Below are 20,849 nucleotides of genomic sequence, written 5' to 3'. Positions count from 1 at the left end.
AGGAAGCATTCACCAACCAATTGGTCAACTGTTGGACAAATACTTACAGCCCTGTGTGATAAGGATGAGGACGTACGTCAAGGATACAACCCACTTTATAAAGAAATTAGAGGAAATGACGCTCGCAGTGGACGAGCTCATTGTGTTATGCCGTATGGACATAAAATCCCTGTATACATCTATACCACACAAAGATAGAATAGAAGCCATAGAACTTCCGTTGTTGCATACAGAACTAGACATGGGATTCAAAGTTTTCTTAATGGAACTTCTGTGCTTCACCCTGTTCCACAGCTACTTCAAATGGAAGGATTGTTTCTTCCTACAGCAAACCGGAACAGCCATGGGAAATTCGGCAGCACCGGAATATGCGAACCTGTATATGGAGAGATTTGAAAATAAACATATTTTGACCCAAGAACCATGGGTGACAAATACTAAACTCATTCTAAGATATATCGACAACCTTTTTATCATATGGACTGGCTCTGAATTAGCTTTGCAAAAAAACGCTTTTAGCAGTTACCGAGCAGCTTCGGGCAGCACAAGATGAAGGTAACGCATCTGCACTGGTGTTACTTGACCTCAGTGCTGCCTTTGATAAGGTCTCTGTAGCGTGGGGTTATGAATGGACTGGAGTCTATTTCTGGTTAGTGAAGGTTTTATTTTTATAAGTGCTTTTCTATTACAAGACGTCAGTCTCTCTCTCGCAAACTCCGCCCGGTCCGTGATTGCGATTCTACTCTTCAGCCTGGATGATCTTGCCCTCGTCCTGTCAGCTTGTCGGAAGGTAGCACTCTGTTTCCTGGCGTCGTTCAGCCCCAAAAGAAAACCAACAGAGGGGAGGCCGTCAGTCTCGCAATCAGTTTACACGATACCCACGAGGAGACCGGGGGTGTATAGGGACACCGGTGCTATACAAATATAAACGGTGCTCGGGGATAGTGAGGAACAAGAGTGTGGGGAAGAGAGGGGTCGAAGGACGCGGGAAAGGTTGGGAAGGATTATCTACAACTTTATACAAGAGGACCTCCTCCCCTTCTCCCGACCCAGGTTGCCAAACGCCGCCGTACCTGTGTGAGCTACACTCCTCCCTCGGGAGTGTGGCACGGCGGTCCACCGGGTCGCTCGCCTCCTGGCACGCCTCCACTGACTCCTCTCCTGTCTTCTCCGCACTCTTTGCTTTCCTTGTTCCGTTCTCAGTTTCCTCCGCTTTCACTCCCGACCTCCTCGCTCCACTCCGCTTCCTCCTGGGTGACGTCGCACACTGAGTAGAGGGCTTCCGGGTCTTTGACCATTCCGGACCCTCTGTCGTCATGTGGGGGCATGGTTTCGTCACCGTCGTAGGCCCGGTTAAAGGCGCCCTCCTCCCTTTCTTTGGTGTTTGAAAGCTGTGGACAGCTGGACCAGTCCGTCTGAGGGGAAGGAGGTGAGGCAGAGTCAGCGACCCACCAATCAATCGGGGATGCATCTGTTACCACCCCGCTACAGTCTCCCATAAAATTCTCCTCCAACGTTTGGAAGAGATCAGAGTCCAAGGCAAGGCTCTGGCCTGGTTCACGGTATTCTTGTCGGAACGCTCCTTCCAAGTTCACGCCTCCCCTCATTGTTCCAAAATCTATCCTTCAAAGTGCGGCGTCCCCCAGGGCTCAGCTCTAAGCCCTACGCTGTTCAACGTGTACGTCCGCCCTCTGGCCTTGTTAGCTAAAGAGCGTAACATCAAAATGACATCTTATGCGGATGACACCCAGCTGATGTTCACCTTTACTAACAACCCGGCTTCAGACCAACAAATTCCATGAGGACATCTTGGCCATCTCTGATTGGATGACCATGAACTACCTGCAGCTGAATTCTGCTAAAACAGAACTGCTCCTGCCTAGGCCGCGACACTCCTATATGGGACCCCCAATGGTGGCCCACGGCACTAGGCTCCCCTCCACAACCGAAGGACACTGTCAAAGATCTTGGGGTCGTGATGGACACTGCCCTTACTTTTGAGCCTCATGCTAAGAAGGTGACGGGCACTTGCTTTGGCCTCCTACGTAGCCTTAAAACTATTCTAGGCTTCTTTGACGCCTCCACCTGCCAACTAATAGTGCAGGCGCTGGTGCTTTCTCGTTTGGACTATTGCAATGGCCTACTGCTGGGCACTAATAAATCTGTCACGGCCACATTTCAGCGTGTACAAAATGCTGCGGCTCGCATTCTTTTTGCTGTACCTAGGTTCTGCCACGCCTCCAACCTTCTCCATCGTCACCACTGGTTGCCTATAAGGCAAAGAATTCTATTTAAGACCCTCTGTATAGCTCACCGGATCATGCATAATCAAAGTCCCCGAATTCTACAGGAGCTTTGCACAGCCTATGTCCCTAAGTGGGCTTTGCGCTCTGCCGATCTCCACCTGCTGTGCATTCCACGAGTCCGCCCCTGTAGAGCTGGAGGTCGTTCATTTAAAGCCCAGGCGCCTGCACTCTAGAATTCCATCCCCCTGACTGTGCGCAGCACCAGCGACTACTGGACATTTAGGAAGCTGATTAAAACCTGGCTTTTTACTTCCGTCTAGTCTTCAACCTCCTACTTTTCGCTTTGCTAGCGCTGGGACACCCTATTGCAGGGGCAGCCATGCGCTCTACAAATCTTTAACATAACAATTGATGAATTAAACAAAAAGGATGGACATATTCAGTTCACTTCAGAAATGCATTTGAGAAAAATTACTTTCTTGGACGTGGAAGTCACTAGAAAAGAGCTGGGCTTTGAAACAGACATTTATCGCAAACCAACGGATCGGAACAATCTGTTACATTTCAACAGTTTTCATCAGCAAAGTTTAAAAACAAACCTCCCATATTCATAGATGCTCAGAGTAAAGAGAATAGCATCCTCACCAGAAAAATCTAATATGCGGATCAGAGAAATGGAAAGTAGATTTAAAGAGAGGGGGTACCCCCAAGATACTTTGGAGCAGGCAAAACTGACATGTGCACAAAAAAGTAGGAAAGATCTTTTGTTGAAAACCACCAAAAGAGAAAATACCAGGACAGTTATTGTCTCTAAATACTCAACTAAAAGCAGGGCATTTAAAAACATTATCATGAAACATTGGTCAATCCTGTCCCAGGAAGAAAATTTCAAGAACATTTTCAACGAGGTACCGATCTTTGCATACCAAAGATCTAAAAATTTGGGAGAACTGCTAAAACCAAGGGAACAGACAAAAGATGAAACATATAGTGGCACAATACCATGCCACAACTGTAGCCATTGCAACAATATTATTAAGGGAAAGCCGATCACCCATCCGAGTAAAGATTACAAAATCAAACTAAGAGTGTCTGCAACATGTGATTCCATGAACCTGATTTACCTACTCAAATGTCCTTGTGACAGGGATATGTAGGAAAAACTGAACGCAAAATGAAAGTGAGGCTGAATGAGCAATAAAATGGTGAAATCCACGGTTGCTTGCCATTTTAGTGAAGCCATGCATAACGCCAGTCAATTGAGATTCACAATTTTGGAATTGGTCGCTAAAAGAGAAGGAATGGGCAACAACAAGAATCTATTACAGAGAGAGAATTACTGGATTTATAAGTTGGAAACTCTGAAACCCATGGGGATGAAAGACAGGGTCGAGTACAGTTGTTACCTATGAACATTACTCTGAACTTTGTGTTGTGGGAACACTGTGTTGCCTTCCCTGATATACATTGTGTTTAACTTTTACATATGTATTAGTATTTTTTTCTTGCTTCATCAAACTATGTAATAATGCAGATTTCATTTTTGACTTCCGTACCATATACTTTTGGGATTAGTTTTCATAGTTTGGCCCTCAACATGTTGGTTGCACCTGATTCAAATCACGGCAAGCCGCTTGTCACTTTCACTCACCGATTGCACACTCTAAGACGGCCGCCGTTTTCGGTAAAAATAGTCGTCCTGCTATGGTTACCATCACACAAGTCAGACCGCGAAGAGAGGGAGACGCGTTCTCGAGTAAGTGCCCGTTTGTGTTTAAGTTGTTGTTGCATGTTTACACTAATAAAATCTAACACCGGTTAGATTATTTCAAAATATTGTTTCACACTGCGATTGAGGCGGCATAGCTGCACGAACTATAGACTTGTTTATAAACGCGGCACCACGATTGAGCCCTGCTGGTTTCACTTGATGGCACTCTGTCGTTTTTAGTCGTTATGAACTGGAGGATGCACAGGGATTTATATTGGTTGCGGTGAACTGTAGGTCACATTAGACACACGTCATTCTATAACTGAGTACTGAGTTGGTTATATAGCATTCACAGGTGTGGAGCTTCACGTTTGACTATCAACAGCACAAACTGGGGTACATATTTTGAGTGTTTTGGTTTTGTTGTACACTGCCATTGGGTCACCTAAGCAGGTTCTTTTTGGCCATAGAATTTATCAGCGTTTTTTGATCCTCATGTATTAAAAGCATTCATTTGCCCACAGATTACACTTCCCTGATGAAGGCTACTTGAAAATTAACCAATGAGTGAAATTCAACTCTGGATTATAAGGAAATAAAACTAATGTGGTTTCCTAATGAAGACAACGTGTTAAGTTTTTTTTCTTGAATATTGATTTAACCCCAGGAGGGGAGAAAGCAGTGACCAGGGGACGTTCCCCAATGAAGGGGCACGCTTATATATGGTCTCCACACGAGCAACATTTACATATTAATTGTCTGGAGCTTCTGGCGGGCTCTTTTACAATTCGGTGTTGGACCAAGGACTCTGGTCAGTGCTGCGTTTTTCTCAAGATAGACAATGTGTCCTCAGCCCGCTACATCAGCCATCTGGGAGGAACCCGGTTGGAGGCTCTCTCTGACCTTGCCTCCAATCTTTGGCAGTACTGCCTGGATCTCCAGATCTCGGTTATAGCAGAGTACCTTCTGGGTCAGGACAATCAAATAGCCGACTTCCAGTCCTGCAATGTCCAGGATGGGAGCTTGTGGAAACTCTGCGAAGGTGTATTTTCGGACCTCCAAGTCAAATGGTGAACTTTCTCGTGTACCTTTTTGCCTCCCACCTGGACCATCAGCTTCCCAGATTTTTCAGTTGGAGGCTGGACCCTCTGGCAGCGGCCACGCATGCATATCTCCAACTCTGACGGGAAAAGTAAGGTTACGCCTTTCCCCCGTTTGCCATGATTACGAGAGCCTCAGCGCAAGGCTGTCGGCAGAAATCTGAGGTGGTACTAATCACGCCAATTTGGAGATCTCAAGTCTGGTTTCCAGTTCTTCTGGAACTTTCTTGGGATTTTCCAATCCCTCTCCGCCCGGTTTCCAGAGCTGCTGCTCAACCCAGCATCCCCTTGTTCTGCAAGGGTCTCTGCTCTCATGGCGTGGTGGATTACCGGGGACGTTGTGCGGTCCCGATTCTTTCGGACGTGGCTGAAAACTTCATGTCCAGGGTCTGGACAGACCGCACTGCTAAGTGATACAAACCCACTTGTTGGAGAAGGTCCTGTTTGTGTCTGCGACAAAGAATTGATCCAGTGGCAGCAGATATGATACATTTGCTGAATTTCCTGGCCTCCTTTGCAGAGGAAGGTTTGGCGTATAGGTCAAGAAATACCTTCTGCTCAGCAATTTCGGCGGGATACGCAGTGATAGAGGGTTCTCCGGTGGAGGGGGCACCCCCTGGTAGAATCCGCTCCTCCCTTCCCTCGGAACCCAGATATTTTATCTCTCTGGGTCGTGAACCAGGTCTTGAATTGGTTTCCTTCCTGGCAACCTAATAGGTTTCTTTCCAGAAAGGAGCTTTCAGCTAAACTAGCTATGCTTCTCTGCCTTGTGTCTTGTAGGCGAGTTTCGGATGTTCGAGTCCTGGACATCACCGATCGGATTTGTACCCCTTTGGGAGTAACCTTCACAGTCCGAAGACTTATCCAGTGTGGCACGAGGGTTATCTCGTACCCAGCTTTCTTGGATTTGCAAAAACTGTCTGTTTAATGCCTTGAGGCTTATGAGGAGATGTCAAAAGAGTTTTGTCCTCCTGGGGAGGGTCCGCTCCTGATTGCCCTGCCGAAGCCTCACAGGGCTGTGTCCCCCACGATTGCCCGCTGGGTACGATGGGTGATGCAGAAAGCAGGCATTGACTTGCGTTTGTTCAGAGCCCATTCCATGCATGGGGCAATGGCTTCCAAAGCTGTCATGCTAGGAGCCCGGCTGGAAGAGATTTTGAATGTGGCAGACTGGTTTTTGGACTCGACCTTTAAGAGGTTTTACTTCAAACCAGTGCTGCACATAGGCCAGCTGGTAAGCTTTGAACTAGCATAATCCTCGCCTCCGGTCCTGACATAGAATGAAAATTTTCCTAGGTATTGTAACAGAAAATGTCAATTCTATTTAGGATGCGGAGGCGAAAATTATCCCATCCTCCGGAATTGCCACGGCTCACATGGTTGGAACCCTCCCTACTTTAGTAAGTAACTTGTTTTGATTGGCCATTGCTTCGCTTATTTGCACTATTAAATATGTTATTTCTATGCAGTTGTTGCAGTTCTTTACTTCTCATTTACAGGTTTTAATGCTTAGTCATGGCAGGGTTTTAACCCTTTGGATGCTGATGACGGACCCGCTCCGTCATCAGCTGCGGGTGCGCTGTGCTGATGACGGAGCGGTTCCGTCATGGCCCGCTCGGCGCGCCTGCATGGCGCGAATTCCGCGCCTATGCTGAGCGTTCCATTGAGCGGGGCGGGCCATGACGGAACCGCTCTGTCATAAGCACAGCGCAACCGACGCTGGTGACGGAGTGGTTCCGTCACCAGCATGTGGCGCTGCGCGGCCGCCCCGCCCCTTAGCACTGCGGCGGAATAGCCGCCGCAGTGAAGGGGTTAAATCTGCCCTCTTTGTTACCGGAATGGATGCGAATAAGCAGGACGCTTGAAGGGATGGACTTGGTGTGACGAAGGAGGGTGGTTGGGCAGCGTTGATGGACTTTATCTGGGACTGCATGCTCTTGATTGGTTGAAGGAGGAGACTATCGGTGTGTTGAACTCTATTTTTTCTTTTGTTGAAATTCGTAAGGCATCATGGGAATTGTTGTTTGTTAAAGTGGTTTCTTAAAATGGCTGCTATTCATTAAAGTGAAGAAAGATGAGCATAATACTCGCCTCTGCGTTATTAATAGAATTGAAACTTTCTGTTACGATGGCTAGGAACTTTTTCATTCTCTTGTACAGAAATTAATAGTTAATCCAGTCCTACAATAGGTGTAAATGATGTTTCTTTAGCGAATCTCCATTGCTAGTCAAAATCACTGAATAGTGCCCATGTATTATTCAAAGTTTGTTTGTTTCTTTTTAAAGATGCTACTTTGTTAATAAAAGTGATAAGGAACCTGCACAACCTGAAAATAAACGTGGTGGTGTAGCAAGATAGGCTGCAGCCTTTAGATGCTGGAAAAGTGCCAATATACCTTTTTAAGGAAGCTCTGAACTACTGAATCGCTTTCCCTGTCATTGGCAGTTATTTCGGTTGCCCTTTTCTGGCTCCTATAAACAGGCTGAAGTACTAAGTTTTTTTCTTTTTTAGATTTTTGTCCCAAACAGAAACCTTGCCAAACCATAATTCTTTTTACATTACTCAACAGTATGTGGTCTAGGACGTATTAAAATTCAGACTTTACGACAAGCAAGGTAGACATCAAGAATCTATCTCTCAGGGATCAGAGGATTATTCTAAAGGCACTACTCCTACCTTGGTTATCACTGCTGTCAGACTTCTGAGAAAGAGATTCAAGAATCGATCATGTAGGCTGGCAATCATGCCTTCTGTTCAGCGTAACAGTTGGTAAGATAAAGGGCAGATTGGCAGCTACCTGAGTTTAAAGGACGCCTCTGTGTGATCAATCTGTAATGCAGCCTATTACCTATATATATGCCCCATGTCTTGTAGAACTCAAGGCCAGATATATTTCACCGACCATGGATCATGAATACAAAGAATCTTACTCTTTATTTATAGAGGTCACCTCAGTCTTGGAATTCTTACTCTCCATTACCATGACCGGCTCCTTAATACTCATTTTCCACAGTGTTGAATTGCATGACACTAGACTGCACGTCATTCATGGTGGTTCCTGCAGCAACTCCAGGGCCTGTAACTACTACCAGTTAATTCCTGTGATGCCATTTGCTGCCATGCCATCTACACCACTAGCTCCAGTGTATCAACTCAACAAGAACCTCTACCCTAAAAGGTCTTGTACCACTGGGTAACCATCTTTTCACTCCAACTGCGGCACCCTCTCCACAGACATCCGGTCCTCCTCTGAGAAATAGCACTCCACAAAGAGCCTGCATCAAGCCAGTTCGCACACTCCCAAGGGCTAATACTTCTAGAACAAAAACATTTTCTATGCTTCCTTCATTGCTTATCAAGAGGTATCCTCCTAATGTAATGGATTTGCCTCCACCAGGATTTCTCCTGGGTACAACATTATTACCTTTCCATGAGTTGCTCAACAGAGGGACGGCTAAACTGAACATGGGACTGCCACTGGCAAATACTTATTTTTGAAGTCCTCCACCTATGCTTTCTTTGGTCCCATAACTCTTCTTTCATCCTGTGCTAAAGCTGCTTAGCACTGAAGATTTTAAAAAAAAGTGATGGATGGAATGCTTGAATTCATTTTAGCCACTGTGTCCATTTCCCAGTCCATCGTCCTTTTGCACATCATGCCACCTCAGTTTGGACCCTACTACGTGCAAATCAGTCTTGACCCTGCTACAATGGGAATAGTCCAGTCGAATTGCCAGGCCAGGTCTTCCCTCAACCGGAACTCCATCAGCCCAAGGACCAGTTTTGCCCTAATGAGGGCTTATCAGCCGGTTATAGCTGGTTCCAGTGCACAGGACCAGCGTCTGGGCATACCTGTTTCACTTAATGTTGCACTGAAGTATACAAAAAAGTGATGGAAGGAATACAGATCCTGGGTTGCTAATATTTTTGGGGGACACACGCATGTATCAAACACATTAAATGATGCTTCAGAGAAATAGTACCAAAAATGTAACACACTTTTATGAAAATCTTTTTTCCTAGTTGAATGTTTGTGTATATTTTATTTTAAAAACAATCCCCAATATTGCTTTCAAGCTTCTTCAAGTATTTTCATCTAACAAGAGAGCATTTTGGGAGCATTATAGGTTGCTTCATATTGTTAAACTTTGCAAACTTATGTAAACCTCTTTTTTGGGGGTTGTTTTTTGAACCCCTGTCTGTAGGGCAAGCTGAGTTTACAGCACGTTCTTAGTAGCAAAGGCTTTGCAATACTTGACCATAAATAAAAGTTAAACCTGCATGGGCATACTGATGCAAGTCTCACCTTATCTGCAGGCAAGAGTTTTATACTGCAGGGGTTTGTCTACTTGTCAGAAGAATAAAATAAATATGGAAATTTCGTGTCCTAGACCCCAAATAATATGTATTGGGCAACGGGCGATCGGAATTCCACAACCCTACTGGGGAATTATGTTGGACATTCAAAGCAGACAAGTGTATCCATGGGAGGAGAGACTGTCTTCCATCCATCACAGATGTCACGGACTTCTGAGGACAATTCAGTTCAGCTTGAGGGATATTTCTCCAGGTGCCATGGTGTGATGCATTTTTGTGGTACTGCATGCTAATCTATATGAGACCATTTAGGCAATCACTAGACAAATTCTGGTGCCAACATTCAAGTAAATGGGGGATACTCCCGTTCAGGCAAATGGGACTGGGCACTATGTGTGTCTCCTGCATACCTGTTTTAGTTCTAAGTCTGTACCTCGCCTACCCTCAACTACTTCGATCAGAAACCTGTGACAGCTTGCACTCAGCACTTTGTAGAATCAATTGTAGAAAGGGTTTACCTGGGGCCCAGTTCGCAGTGACTTTATAAGGATCGATGTCCCCTTCTTGCCCTGTGGTGCACAAATTGGTTCTGACCCCTATCCTGTAAGAATTTACCCTTAAAACCTCATCTTAAGTAGTGCAGTCAGGGCACCAGACGTTTTTCATTGTGCAGGGGCATGGCTAATTTTCTGATCTAACATATTTGTCAGAAAGTAACTTCCCCTAAACAGTCCCTGAGGCTTATTTACTATTCTATTTTGAGTACTGAAATATTTGGGGTAAAGTTAAAAGCAGCCAAAATATCTTAAAGAATTGTTAAAATGTTGTTAGCTAGCAATGCAACGTGGGTGTTGGCTCGAGTCCACCATTGAAGACAAAAAAGTTGGAGATGCCATCTTGCATATGCTTGCCTGTATATTGGAGTGGTGTGTGACTTGTGTGGTGGTTTTGAAAGGTTCCTATAGAATCTTACTAGGTATGCTGTAGTGCTTTTACCTGTATAATGTCTACATACTACTTTTTTATAAGCCCTATGTGTTTCCTTGCAGTGTTCCTCGATATGATCATCCCCCACTGCTTCCTCCTCCTGTAACATATCAGCAGCCACAGCACCTCCTAGTACCAGCTAATCCATACCACACTGCCGACATCCCAGATTGGTTACAGGTCTATGCCCGGGCTCCGGTCAGGTAAGAACTGATTTTTCTTTATTTTGTGCACATGAAATCTCTTTTACAAAGCAGGTTTTCTTTTGATAGTGGATCGTTGTCAGTTGGTGGATCCATGTTGATATTTATAATTATTAGCATCTCTCCTACTGGTTGGGTTCTTGAAACGCTTTTTATTGGAAACCTCTCTAATTAAACAAGCATTTGCAATGCAATAGGGCTCGCTTTAGTAAAGTTAGAGGTATTAGTATTGTAAATGACACATTTTTTGTTTTTGTTTTGAAAATAGCAAAATTAATAACTTTGTCATTTACAATGCCAATAGAGTTAACTTTAGCAAACGTGACACCTATAGCATTTGTAATGCAATATGTGTTGTATTTACATGACTTAGATGTATTAATATTAAAAATAACAATGGGTTGTATTTTTTTCAACATTTAATACTTAAATAAAAGTTATTGTAATTTATAATGGCAATAGCTTAAACTTTTGCAAATAACTTTTTGGAAGATTATGTTTAGTGTATTTTATTGTGATGAAAATACAAGAACAGAAGTGAAATATTAACTTTTTTTGTGACATTTGTAATAAAGTTACACGGTACGATCACGCTGCCTGTCCTTCCATACTACCTATTGTGTGAGGATCAATTAAGACTTATGGATTTGTTGTCACAAATAACTTGACATGGGAGAAGCAGATGTTCTCGTTTTTTGGAGACCCACGTATGGGCGACCCTCCAAGCACGCGCCCTGTGCCAATGCGCAATGAAACGTGACCGGTCTGCCCACGGTCTGCCCACGAAGCATACTTGTTGACATATACCATACTGACATCCGTTCTTGTTAAGGGGCGCCAGAGTTACTCCGGGAAAGGACTCTTTGCGTTATACTTGAACGCCCCCTTGCTTTGCTAAACCGGAAGATCAGCACTGAAAACAAGATTATATAAAGAGCGATATGATTTGGCGGGAGTTTAGAGAAAACAGAACTGGATCGCAGTGACCTTCTCCTGCAATCTGCATTGGCCTGCGGTTTATTTTTGTTTGTGATTTGAAACTAAACCACCTCTCTTTGGCTGGACATTAAGTAAAGGAAAAGCTCTTTAGTTAAAGGGCTAAAGGCAAAAGGAAACACCTGGCCAGGAATTTGAAGCGCTTTGCAAATCCTAATATTCAGTGCACTAGCGCAAAATGCTTCCACCATAAAGTTCGACTGATTCAGCCCACCCTCTCATTAGAACACAGACGAAGGGCCTGATCACATATCTTTGGCAGCCGAAGAGTGTTTTGACTCGCAGGCAAGTGTGTGCGCTTGCAAGGCCCAGCACAGCGTGTGACTTGTTTTTGCTGCCGACTGGCATTTTCTCAGCGTGTTTTATGGCACACAGTGCAAGATTTAGGAATAAGCATTTTTGCACATGAACATTCAAGGGTGCAAAGTGCAGCGTTACCGATATAGGCATGCATGCGTAGGTATTCTGCTGAGTGTAGGTCCGTTGAATATGCCCTGGCATTGCTGTGGGGAGGGGGGGGGAAGAGAAATGCACGGCGTGAAAGTGGCTCCCGGGGCGCATTCCTTTGAAGTGTCGGGTCTGATGCAATTATGCGAGGCAGGCTGGTTAGGAAGCAAATGGCAAGGGAGGGAGGCTGAGGCTTCGATGTGGGGAGTCACAAGTGAAGTGAATAATTAGGGGAGGAGAACTGGCAGGCTGATAGGCAGAAGGCTCAGGCAAGCTCGTGCCCGAGGCGGCGTGCACTTCCCAAAATCCTCTGAGAGCTCTTGGCCTTAAGAAATGGTTTGACTGCATTAGGGCTCTTTTCCTATTCCTGCGGAATAGGAAAGGACGAGCCCTAAAAACATCTGGTGCCCTGACTGCACAGCTTAAGATGAGAGCGAGGCGGCGTGCACTTCCCAAAATATTCTGAGAGCCCTCGGCGTTAAGAAATGGTTTGACTGCATTAGGGCTCGTTTCCTATTCCTGCGGAATAGGAAAGGACGAGTCCTAAAAAACAATTTTACAGAGAGGGGGCCACTAGCTGCATCCTTTGTCCAAGAAGGGCATCGGGAGAAATTGTGTGCATACCATAACTGGTGAATTTCCAGGTTTTCTGAGTTTCTTATTGCTGAACTATAAGCAGCCTTAAACTATGTTGTTTTTCCAGTGAATGTTTGTTTTTAGAATGTAAAGCATTCATCTTCCTTGTATCCATTCTGTACTACTGCACAGCCCTTTTGTCTTATGTATTGGGGCCTCAGTGCGCCGAACTTACTAGCAATCCAAAAATGCATTTTAAATAAGTGCACGTGCTGAGCCATACCTCTATAGTTACAACTGCTTAAATAAACAATATTTTAACAGTCCATGATAGCAACCTTGTAGTTATGCTTTGCAGCCGCGTAGCTAGGGGGGGGCGGAGGGGCGGTCCGCCCCAGGCGGCCCCTTTTTAGAGGCGGCCGCGGCCACGCACTGACTGACTGTCTGTCACTTTGCACTGGACCAGTGTCCGAGGCCCGTTGCGGCCGCGGCGGCCTCTGTGACTGTAGGCGGCGGGCGCTTACAAATCAGCAGTTGAGCAGTTACCCAGACATATGATCTGAACTTCTGAAGTTCTTAGCACAGAGACAATAACGTATTTCTAGGGATTGCATTATTTAAATTTGCATGGCATAATAAAGTCAAAATAAATAGTACAGTGCAACTGAAATCGGTTCGTTCATTCGCAAATCTGTCAACTCATCTGTCTGTGACGATCGTTGTTGGCCCCCCCCTCCCAGCCTCACTCACACTGGTCTGCCAGGACCCAATCCAGTGGTAGCGTGCGCGAGCGCAACCAATGACTGCCCTTTAAGGACATTTTTGGCCAGCCCCCTCGCCGCTCCGGTAGCAGTGTGACGCATTAGGCGCTCACTGTCACAGCCCCCTGCGCTTGCCCCATCGTCATGTCGAGGAGTGTTGGAGTGCGTGGAGAGACCACCATTCTTTTTGCCCAGCCTGCTGCTTTCTTTTGTGGTGAGCGCCGTGGCACGCACGCAACTATAAAATAATTCAAGGTGAGGCTTAGTTTGACGATGATTGATGGTGGAAAAGATAGGCAGAAAAGAGGATAACTTAATTCACACAACTTATACAGACCCATTAAAGATTCAATAATTACGTTGTGTTAGAGGTTGTACACAGAAAATTATCAAATGCTTTTTTTCACAAAAGACTAAAAAAAAACTCTTTTGTGTTTCACGGTTCTCTTTCAGAACTGGCCCGGCCTCAACACTTTTACCTTCCTATGTAACCCTGAAAAACCTTCGGGTTTGGCTCTTAGGCAAAAAGGCACCCTGTGTATTTACAGCGTGCTACTCTGTGCTTCTGACCATTATTTCTTCATGGTGCTATTATTCAAGTGAATCAGCAGAGAGTGCCGGCTGCATTCCTGGTGCTCATTTTATATGGAAAAGCTCTCTGGACAGAAATGCTTCCTGTGTCACACTTGTCTTTAAGTACCCTCTTCAGTCTACTGAGTTGATTTATTTCTTCAGCAGTAGCCCTGCAATAAGTGAGATTCCAACCATTATCAGAATTAGAGCCAATTCAGAAAAAAACTTGATGAAGTAGTGGTTGTGAGCCTGAACCTAATGTGTAATTAATTGTATTTAATATTCCATTTGCTGCTGTTTTATATGCAATACTAAGCCTATTGTGTTTGAAGTATGAAATATAGTTTCTAAACTTTCCATAAAAGGTCACCTACATCACCCTTGGGCAATGATAAACACCTTTAATATGAAATTACAATAGAGCTGGACAACTGTGCTACTATAAAAGATTCTCGGCTTGGTGAGCTGGTGTCTCAGAGAGAGAAAGAAATTAATAAAGAACTGTCCGTCCGTCCAATTACAATGATTGCACCGTGCACGACGGGCGGCACCAAGTTACACTTACTTACCTGTTCCTCCAACAAGCACCCAGACTCGTTTTGCACTCTGCCATTAGATTTTGGATCTATGCACTTCTACTGCAGATTAGAATTCCCCTTATAACCTGCAAGGAAAAACAACATTAAAATGATAGTGACACTATTACATGCGTGTGCAAACCATGTTGCCTTGAGTACCAGCCACTGCTTGGTTTTGCCAAGTCCTGTTGAGGTGGGAGACTGGTGGCTTACACGTGACGTCGCTTCAGCAGCAGCAATACCTGGTTTGCTGGTTGTAGTGGTGGCGTTGTAAGGGTGAGGGATGCAATACTGTTGTGCTACCTTAGTTGTGCAGTGTTGGACTGTTACTTCACCGGGTGGCAGTGTGATGCTGGGGCTCAGTGGTGGACTTTCCTGGAAGTTAGTGGAGTGGTGGGGTAGGTGTGTGGAACTCTGAGCTGGTAGTCAGGTGGCAGTGTAACACTGATAGTGTGGTTTCCAGAGGTGAAGTGGTTGTAATGTGAGGGGGTGCTGCTGCTTGTGATATGACAAGGTAATAGAAAGGGATTATGTAGTGGAGTGATGGGGAATCGTAGTTTGGTAGTGACAGATGGTAATGTAGGTCTCTCAGGTCAGGTGGTATTTGTGATAGCGCTGTGGTGGAATAGAGGATGGTGGTATTCTTAGACCTGTTTTACTGCAGTCGGGGTTAGAAGGGCATTTATTTTACGACTGTGCCATGCTGTAATGCGGTTGGATTATATTGTTGGAGAAATGTAGTTCTTGGCTTACCCATGATTTGCATTGGGTGGTGGTGAATAGTGTTGTGGTACTGGAAGGTGCTAACTTGGTAGTGCTGAGGTGGTTGTGTGTTGATTGGGGAGTGTCTGGGGCTGAGGTGGAGTTGCCAGCGTGGTGGTGTGGGAGGGTATTGAGATGATATAGTGGTAAAGTGATGCAGAGATATTTTAAGGCGGTCCAATGGGGCGTTAGTGTGTTGTTGGTGGGTAGCCGAGTGGTGATGGTTGGTGGTAGTCTTTTGCTGTGAAGTAGTATTATGCGAGTGAGGATTATGGTATGATGTGTTGGTGACTGAGGATGTGCGGTAGTGTTATGTGGCAGTGCAGTGGTCAAAATAGTTATGGAAATCTATTGGTTGGTAGCATGGATCGGAGGACAAAGCATTGTCCTGTTGGTGGCAGAGAATTTCTGGGACTGGGAGATTACCTCTTGGACCACCAATACAAGGCAGTCTCTGGCACTCATTCAAAAGTCTGATGGAAGGCACTGCTCGGGTTGATTATTTGAATGGGTGTTCTTCGGCTCTGATTGACAGTGTGAAACGTGTCAGACTGAACGTGGCTTATGTGGCTGCTCTAAGAACAAAATAGATTGATGCATAAGCTCTTTTATTTATCACACTTTTTGTCAACAATATCTGATGGCAACGAATCTATCTAGCCTTTGACCGTGTCATGTATGTGCATGTAACTTGCATGATCGAGGTAACTGTTAGCAGCAATACTACGTGTCTCTCGGACACTTGGACATCTTTCAAGTGCTCACTGTCCTTTGTCCCCAGCACCCCCCCAAGGGGGCGGCAATCTGAGGGGTAGCCCCGGGCGCCACAAGCTCTAGCTACACCCCTGATGCTTTGTCACAGATGGAGAATTAAAATTGCACTCTCACTTTAAGAGCTGCAGGGGCCAGGACTGTCCAAACCTGCAGTATATTATTTTTCCTACGCAGTGTTGAAAATTCAGTAAAAGCTGGCGCCTGCTTTTTAGTTTTATTTTGTTATTAAACGTAATTCTATTTCACTTAATATTTTTCCTAGAGGGAAGTGTTGTATATTTCTTTTAGCGGTTTTTTTCTGCCTTTAACTCTTTTCACATTCCCTAGTTTTCTATGTTATTGAAGGCTGTTTTTCTTCCAAGACCAAAGTCTCTGTATGAGAACCGTCTAGGGATCCGGGTTGTTTCTGGAGATGTAGTTTTTCCGTTCGAAAAATTGTTTGAGGAGAGAAATTGAGGGGGATATTATGTCTTGCTGTTAAAGGTCTATATCTTCCGTTTTGCATGAGACTTCCTAGGGTGGCCCTCCTTACTTTCCCTCGTCTTTTCCCAACGGGTCCTTGCTACATTGCCTTTTTGTGGTCCCTCCGTGATATTTATGCAATTTTGCATTCCCGTGTGGGTTGCTATTATGGCCTCTATTTTGGAGAGGTGCCGTAACATTGGTGAGTGCCAAAACTGAGACTGCTTTCAGGAGCATCACCCTGTCAGCACTGTTATTTTCATGCATATTGGCAAAGTATCCACTGTCAGTGGCTACTGTTCTCATCAGGGGTTTTATCCATTAATGTTGATTATGTAGCCTCCGAGTACCACTACTACTACCCATAATATAGAGATGCGAGTTGTCCTGTCCATGAGGTGGTCCAAATGGTTACACTGACTCCACCCCTGCAAGAGAAGCCTAGATGGTACTGATACAATCACAGAGGGCTCCTCTTCACCCCTGGTTAGCCAGATTATCATTCAGTGTAGAAGGGCCAGAGGCAAGAAGAATCTAGATTTGTCATCTGGGAGGAAAGCGGTCTTTTTGCCCTTTACAAAAGTACAGTTGTCTTTGAGAATACTTTCTGTTGTGGGATGGGGGGTTGGGTGCTAAAGGGAGAACATCCTAAGACAGTTTACCACCTCCGTTCCATTGAAGAATTACAACAATGCCACAAGATAAGTTCTGATTAGGCGATAAGTAGTTATTCTACTCCACACCCAATGCTTGAGCATTGATGGGCAAGATCACTGTTTTCCTGTGAGTACATTCATATCTATATACAGTTATATTCCTGGATTCTAACCTGTATTCATAGAGGTGTGAGCAGATCACTAGTTTAATGCTCTATTTGTATAAATAGACCTGCAGATTCCTAGATATCATTGGTGACATGAAGCCATGTTTTTCCTTACATGGTAGTCCTGCTCTTAACCAAGCCCCTTACCTGGTTACCGCAGCAGGATGTCGAGCTACCTTGCCTTAAGAAAATGCTCCCAATATACAGTTTTTTTTGCATGGGCTCGTAGGTTAGTTTGTATCCTTTTTGCTTGCTACCTATCCCTTGGAAGTGGACTGCATCGTATAATTTTTATTCTAAAGAGCATTTCCAATCCAGCGCTTTCTTTACCTGTTCAAGAATCTAATGCACAAAAATAAGGATTTGTTTTTATTTCGAAATGACTTCTTATACTGGGTGGTTCTTCTGCTACACTGTCAAAGTATGCAAAGGTTTAAACCCTTTCACGTCCAACCTGTTCCTTTTTTGTCATGCATAGATCTAAAAAAAATGACTTCTTCCCGGCAGTCTACAGAAAGGAGCTGTTCTAGGCAAAATAATTTTTTCATAGCAGATTTTGTATAATTTATTTATACAATGTTTGCAGAGTCAGTATTTTGGTACTTAAATGAGAAGTGCTACTTTTACATCATGCTCAAAGAATCTGAGCTGGACGTTTCGAATTGTAGTCAAATTTCAGGCATGTGTACCAAACCGTGTCAGTTATTACCAAAGGAAAAAAATCAGTCTCCTATAAAGGGCAACCATAAGTTCAGGGCATCTATACATGACTGACACACATGTATAAATATCTATGTATGCAAGAACATATTTATGTTTTTTATATATATATATATATATATATATATATATATATATATATATATATATATTGTGTGTATATACACACACACGCTTACTTTTGCTTCATAATAAGTGACAAAGAAGAGGAGTGAGTGTAATGATCTTGTCATGGTGACACTCCCTGGCAGAAATTCACCCATTCGATAATCTTTTTTTACAGTAACATAAACGAGGACCTAGAAAAAGCATGCATTCTTGAACATGTTCACCTCTACCTTTTCTTAGACAATCCAGTTCTTGGGAGTAGATTTTAATTGTAGTCAACACTTTTGGATAGTAAGGCCTTATGATGAAATGTAGTGTTGGTTCATCATTGACTGGCTTTTAAAAAAATCATAAACAACCTAATTGCTGTCGGAAGTATGCCAGGAGATTGTTTTTTAAAGAAAGGTTTTTGGCTAAAAGTGAAAAATTATCCTGGGCGACTGTACTACATTCTGTGGTTTTGAGGGACTCCAGTAACTTATCTGTGTCGTTTATTAGGTCTAGTATAAGGCAAGACTTCTTCTTTTTATTTAAGTGCACTGTACAGTTAACCTTTAGCCGTTTATTGCCTTGGCTCAGTGCCCTTCATCCGCTGTCCTGAGACACTGTATCATATCTTGGATCAGCCCATAGGAGTAATTTAGTCTTGTTTTTTGTTATCGTGTATGTACATTCACCTCCATTAAAATGCCTGAAGGACTATAGTAAACCTGAAAAATACAGCCACTGATCACACATTCTTAAAAACTTCTCTCTCATGCTACTTGTTTTCTGCGTGGCCAGCAGCTCTGCTTTAATCTCTCTGCTGCTGCCAGGACACGGGCTACACATCTATTTATTTATTTTCCCTGCCAGCTCTTCTCACCTGTGTCATGCTTTTCTGCACACCTGCAGCATTTTATTACCTCCCCTTTGCCGCACAACCCCCTCTCCCCCCACCCCGCTTATTGCTGTAATCTGCTCATACAGGAAGCACATCTGGCAGTTCGCTCTTGCTGCCCAGACGCTGCTCGCATTCTTAGGATGCCCCGAGGATCTTTTCCCCTGCTGCTATTAAGGACACTCTGTGACTTTCCTCAGCTGCATGCAAACATCAACAAAGCCAAAGGATGTGACTGGCAAATCTGTGCAAGCTGGACCTGTTTTTGACAATGCTTGTTTTTCTTTTTAAAATGTAGGCTTGTGAAGAGATTAAACACAAATTAAGAGGCAGTCAACGAGTTTGTAGTCGCACCGCCTGGTGAAGTCACAATTGTTTTTGTAAAATATTACAGGCCATGTTGCCCGCCTCAAAGGTCCGCTGCTTATAGACCATACAAAGAAATGATATACACATGAATAGAGAGGCAACAATATTTTAACCGGGTATATAAGGCTGCACTTGTATGAATTGAAACAATAAAGCAAGATTCATCTTCAAGATTGAAGGCCCAAGAACCATTCTTTGTGAACTCTGATGAAATATTGTTGCTTCTCTATTCATGTGTGTATCATTGCTTGTGAAGACATGAAAGAATCACAGCAGTGCTTTATGATTTATATGTTTTATTTGAAAATAAGCACATTGAAGATTGGCTTTAACATTTGGTATTCATTTATTCTTTAAATGTGAGATTTTGCACTTTCTATGGTAAAGGTCCTCGGAGGTTTCTCACGTATGCAAAGACATTCAATTTTTAATAAGTCCAGTAATTGAGAACCAGTTTTGGTGTAAATGTATCAGCTTCTTAATATGGGAGATAGCTTTGCCTATGTTTCGTGCGTGTTACTTGGTGTGTATAAAACAAATGTTTTAATTATAATTCTTGTGTATGTTGTAATACAGGTTTGATCACATTCTGAAGTGGGATCTCTTCCAGCTTGCAGACTTGGATACATACCAGGGAATGCTAAAACTGCTCTTCATGAAAGAACTAGAACGAATTGTTAAACTTTATGAAGCTTACAGACAAACTCTCCACGCTGAGCTTGAGAATCGTAAACAAAGACAACAGTGGTATGCACAGCATGGCAAGAATTTTTAAGCTAATATTTAGAGAATACATTTTTTAAAATGTAAGGTATATTACAGTTTACATGTGTTAATCCTTTGGTAAACCAAAAATGCAACTGCATATTGTAAATCTAAAAACACTTTACAGCACACGTTCCTTTATTTTGTATGGTTTGTTGAACTGGAACGATCTGAACATTTGTTCAAGATATTTAAAAGCACCCAATGATGAAAAAATAAATGTGCCCATCTCCACATTTGGTTGTAATAAACTTGCTGCTTTTTACAAAACTGTGACCAGTCCATTCTTGTTTTGACTTTATATAATCGTCTTATATGTTCATTGTGCAATAATAATCAGAACAAAAACTAAATGCATGTATGCTATAAAAAACAAATAGATTTGTTATAACAAGGTGCATACATTTGCATCAATTAAACTGTAATTTGATAACAGATTTTAGAAAGTCAACAATAAATTGGAGTGCAAATTAAAATCTCACAACTCCTGACCCCTTTCGATACAACTTTTCTTATAGTACAGATCGTTGTCTATAATTTATAATTGTTTATGATTATCGTATTATATTAAGGACCCTTGTTGCTTGATAAAACTATTACCCCAGGTCCTTAATTACCTAGTGGGTTCCCTTGTCTCTTTGTAACTGATTATATATTAACAGCTGTTTATTTGTTTTTTCCAGTCAGTTT

General features: G+C 43.5%; 1 protein-coding gene across 1 annotated transcript in view; it reads left to right on the top strand.

Moving 5' to 3' along the window:
- The window catches only part of SAV1 (salvador family WW domain containing protein 1), a 34,029-nt gene extending 13,600 nt beyond the window's left edge, over positions 1 to 20,429 (top strand). The window contains exons 4-5 of the mRNA XM_086937305.1: positions 10,425 to 10,565; positions 19,971 to 20,429. Coding sequence (XP_086793431.1) covers positions 10,425 to 10,565; positions 19,971 to 20,169 — 340 coding nt within the window. The 3' untranslated portion in view covers positions 20,170 to 20,429. The remainder of the gene's footprint in view (positions 1 to 10,424; positions 10,566 to 19,970) is intronic.
- Positions 20,430 to 20,849: the final 420 nt, after the last annotated feature.

This window comes from Lissotriton vulgaris, chromosome 9, assembly GCF_964263255.1.
Source record: "Lissotriton vulgaris chromosome 9, aLisVul1.2, whole genome shotgun sequence".
NCBI lineage: Eukaryota > Metazoa > Chordata > Amphibia > Caudata > Salamandridae > Lissotriton > Lissotriton vulgaris.
The sequence above is the reverse complement of the archived record's forward strand: the minus strand, read 5'-3'. Positions and strand labels throughout refer to the sequence as shown.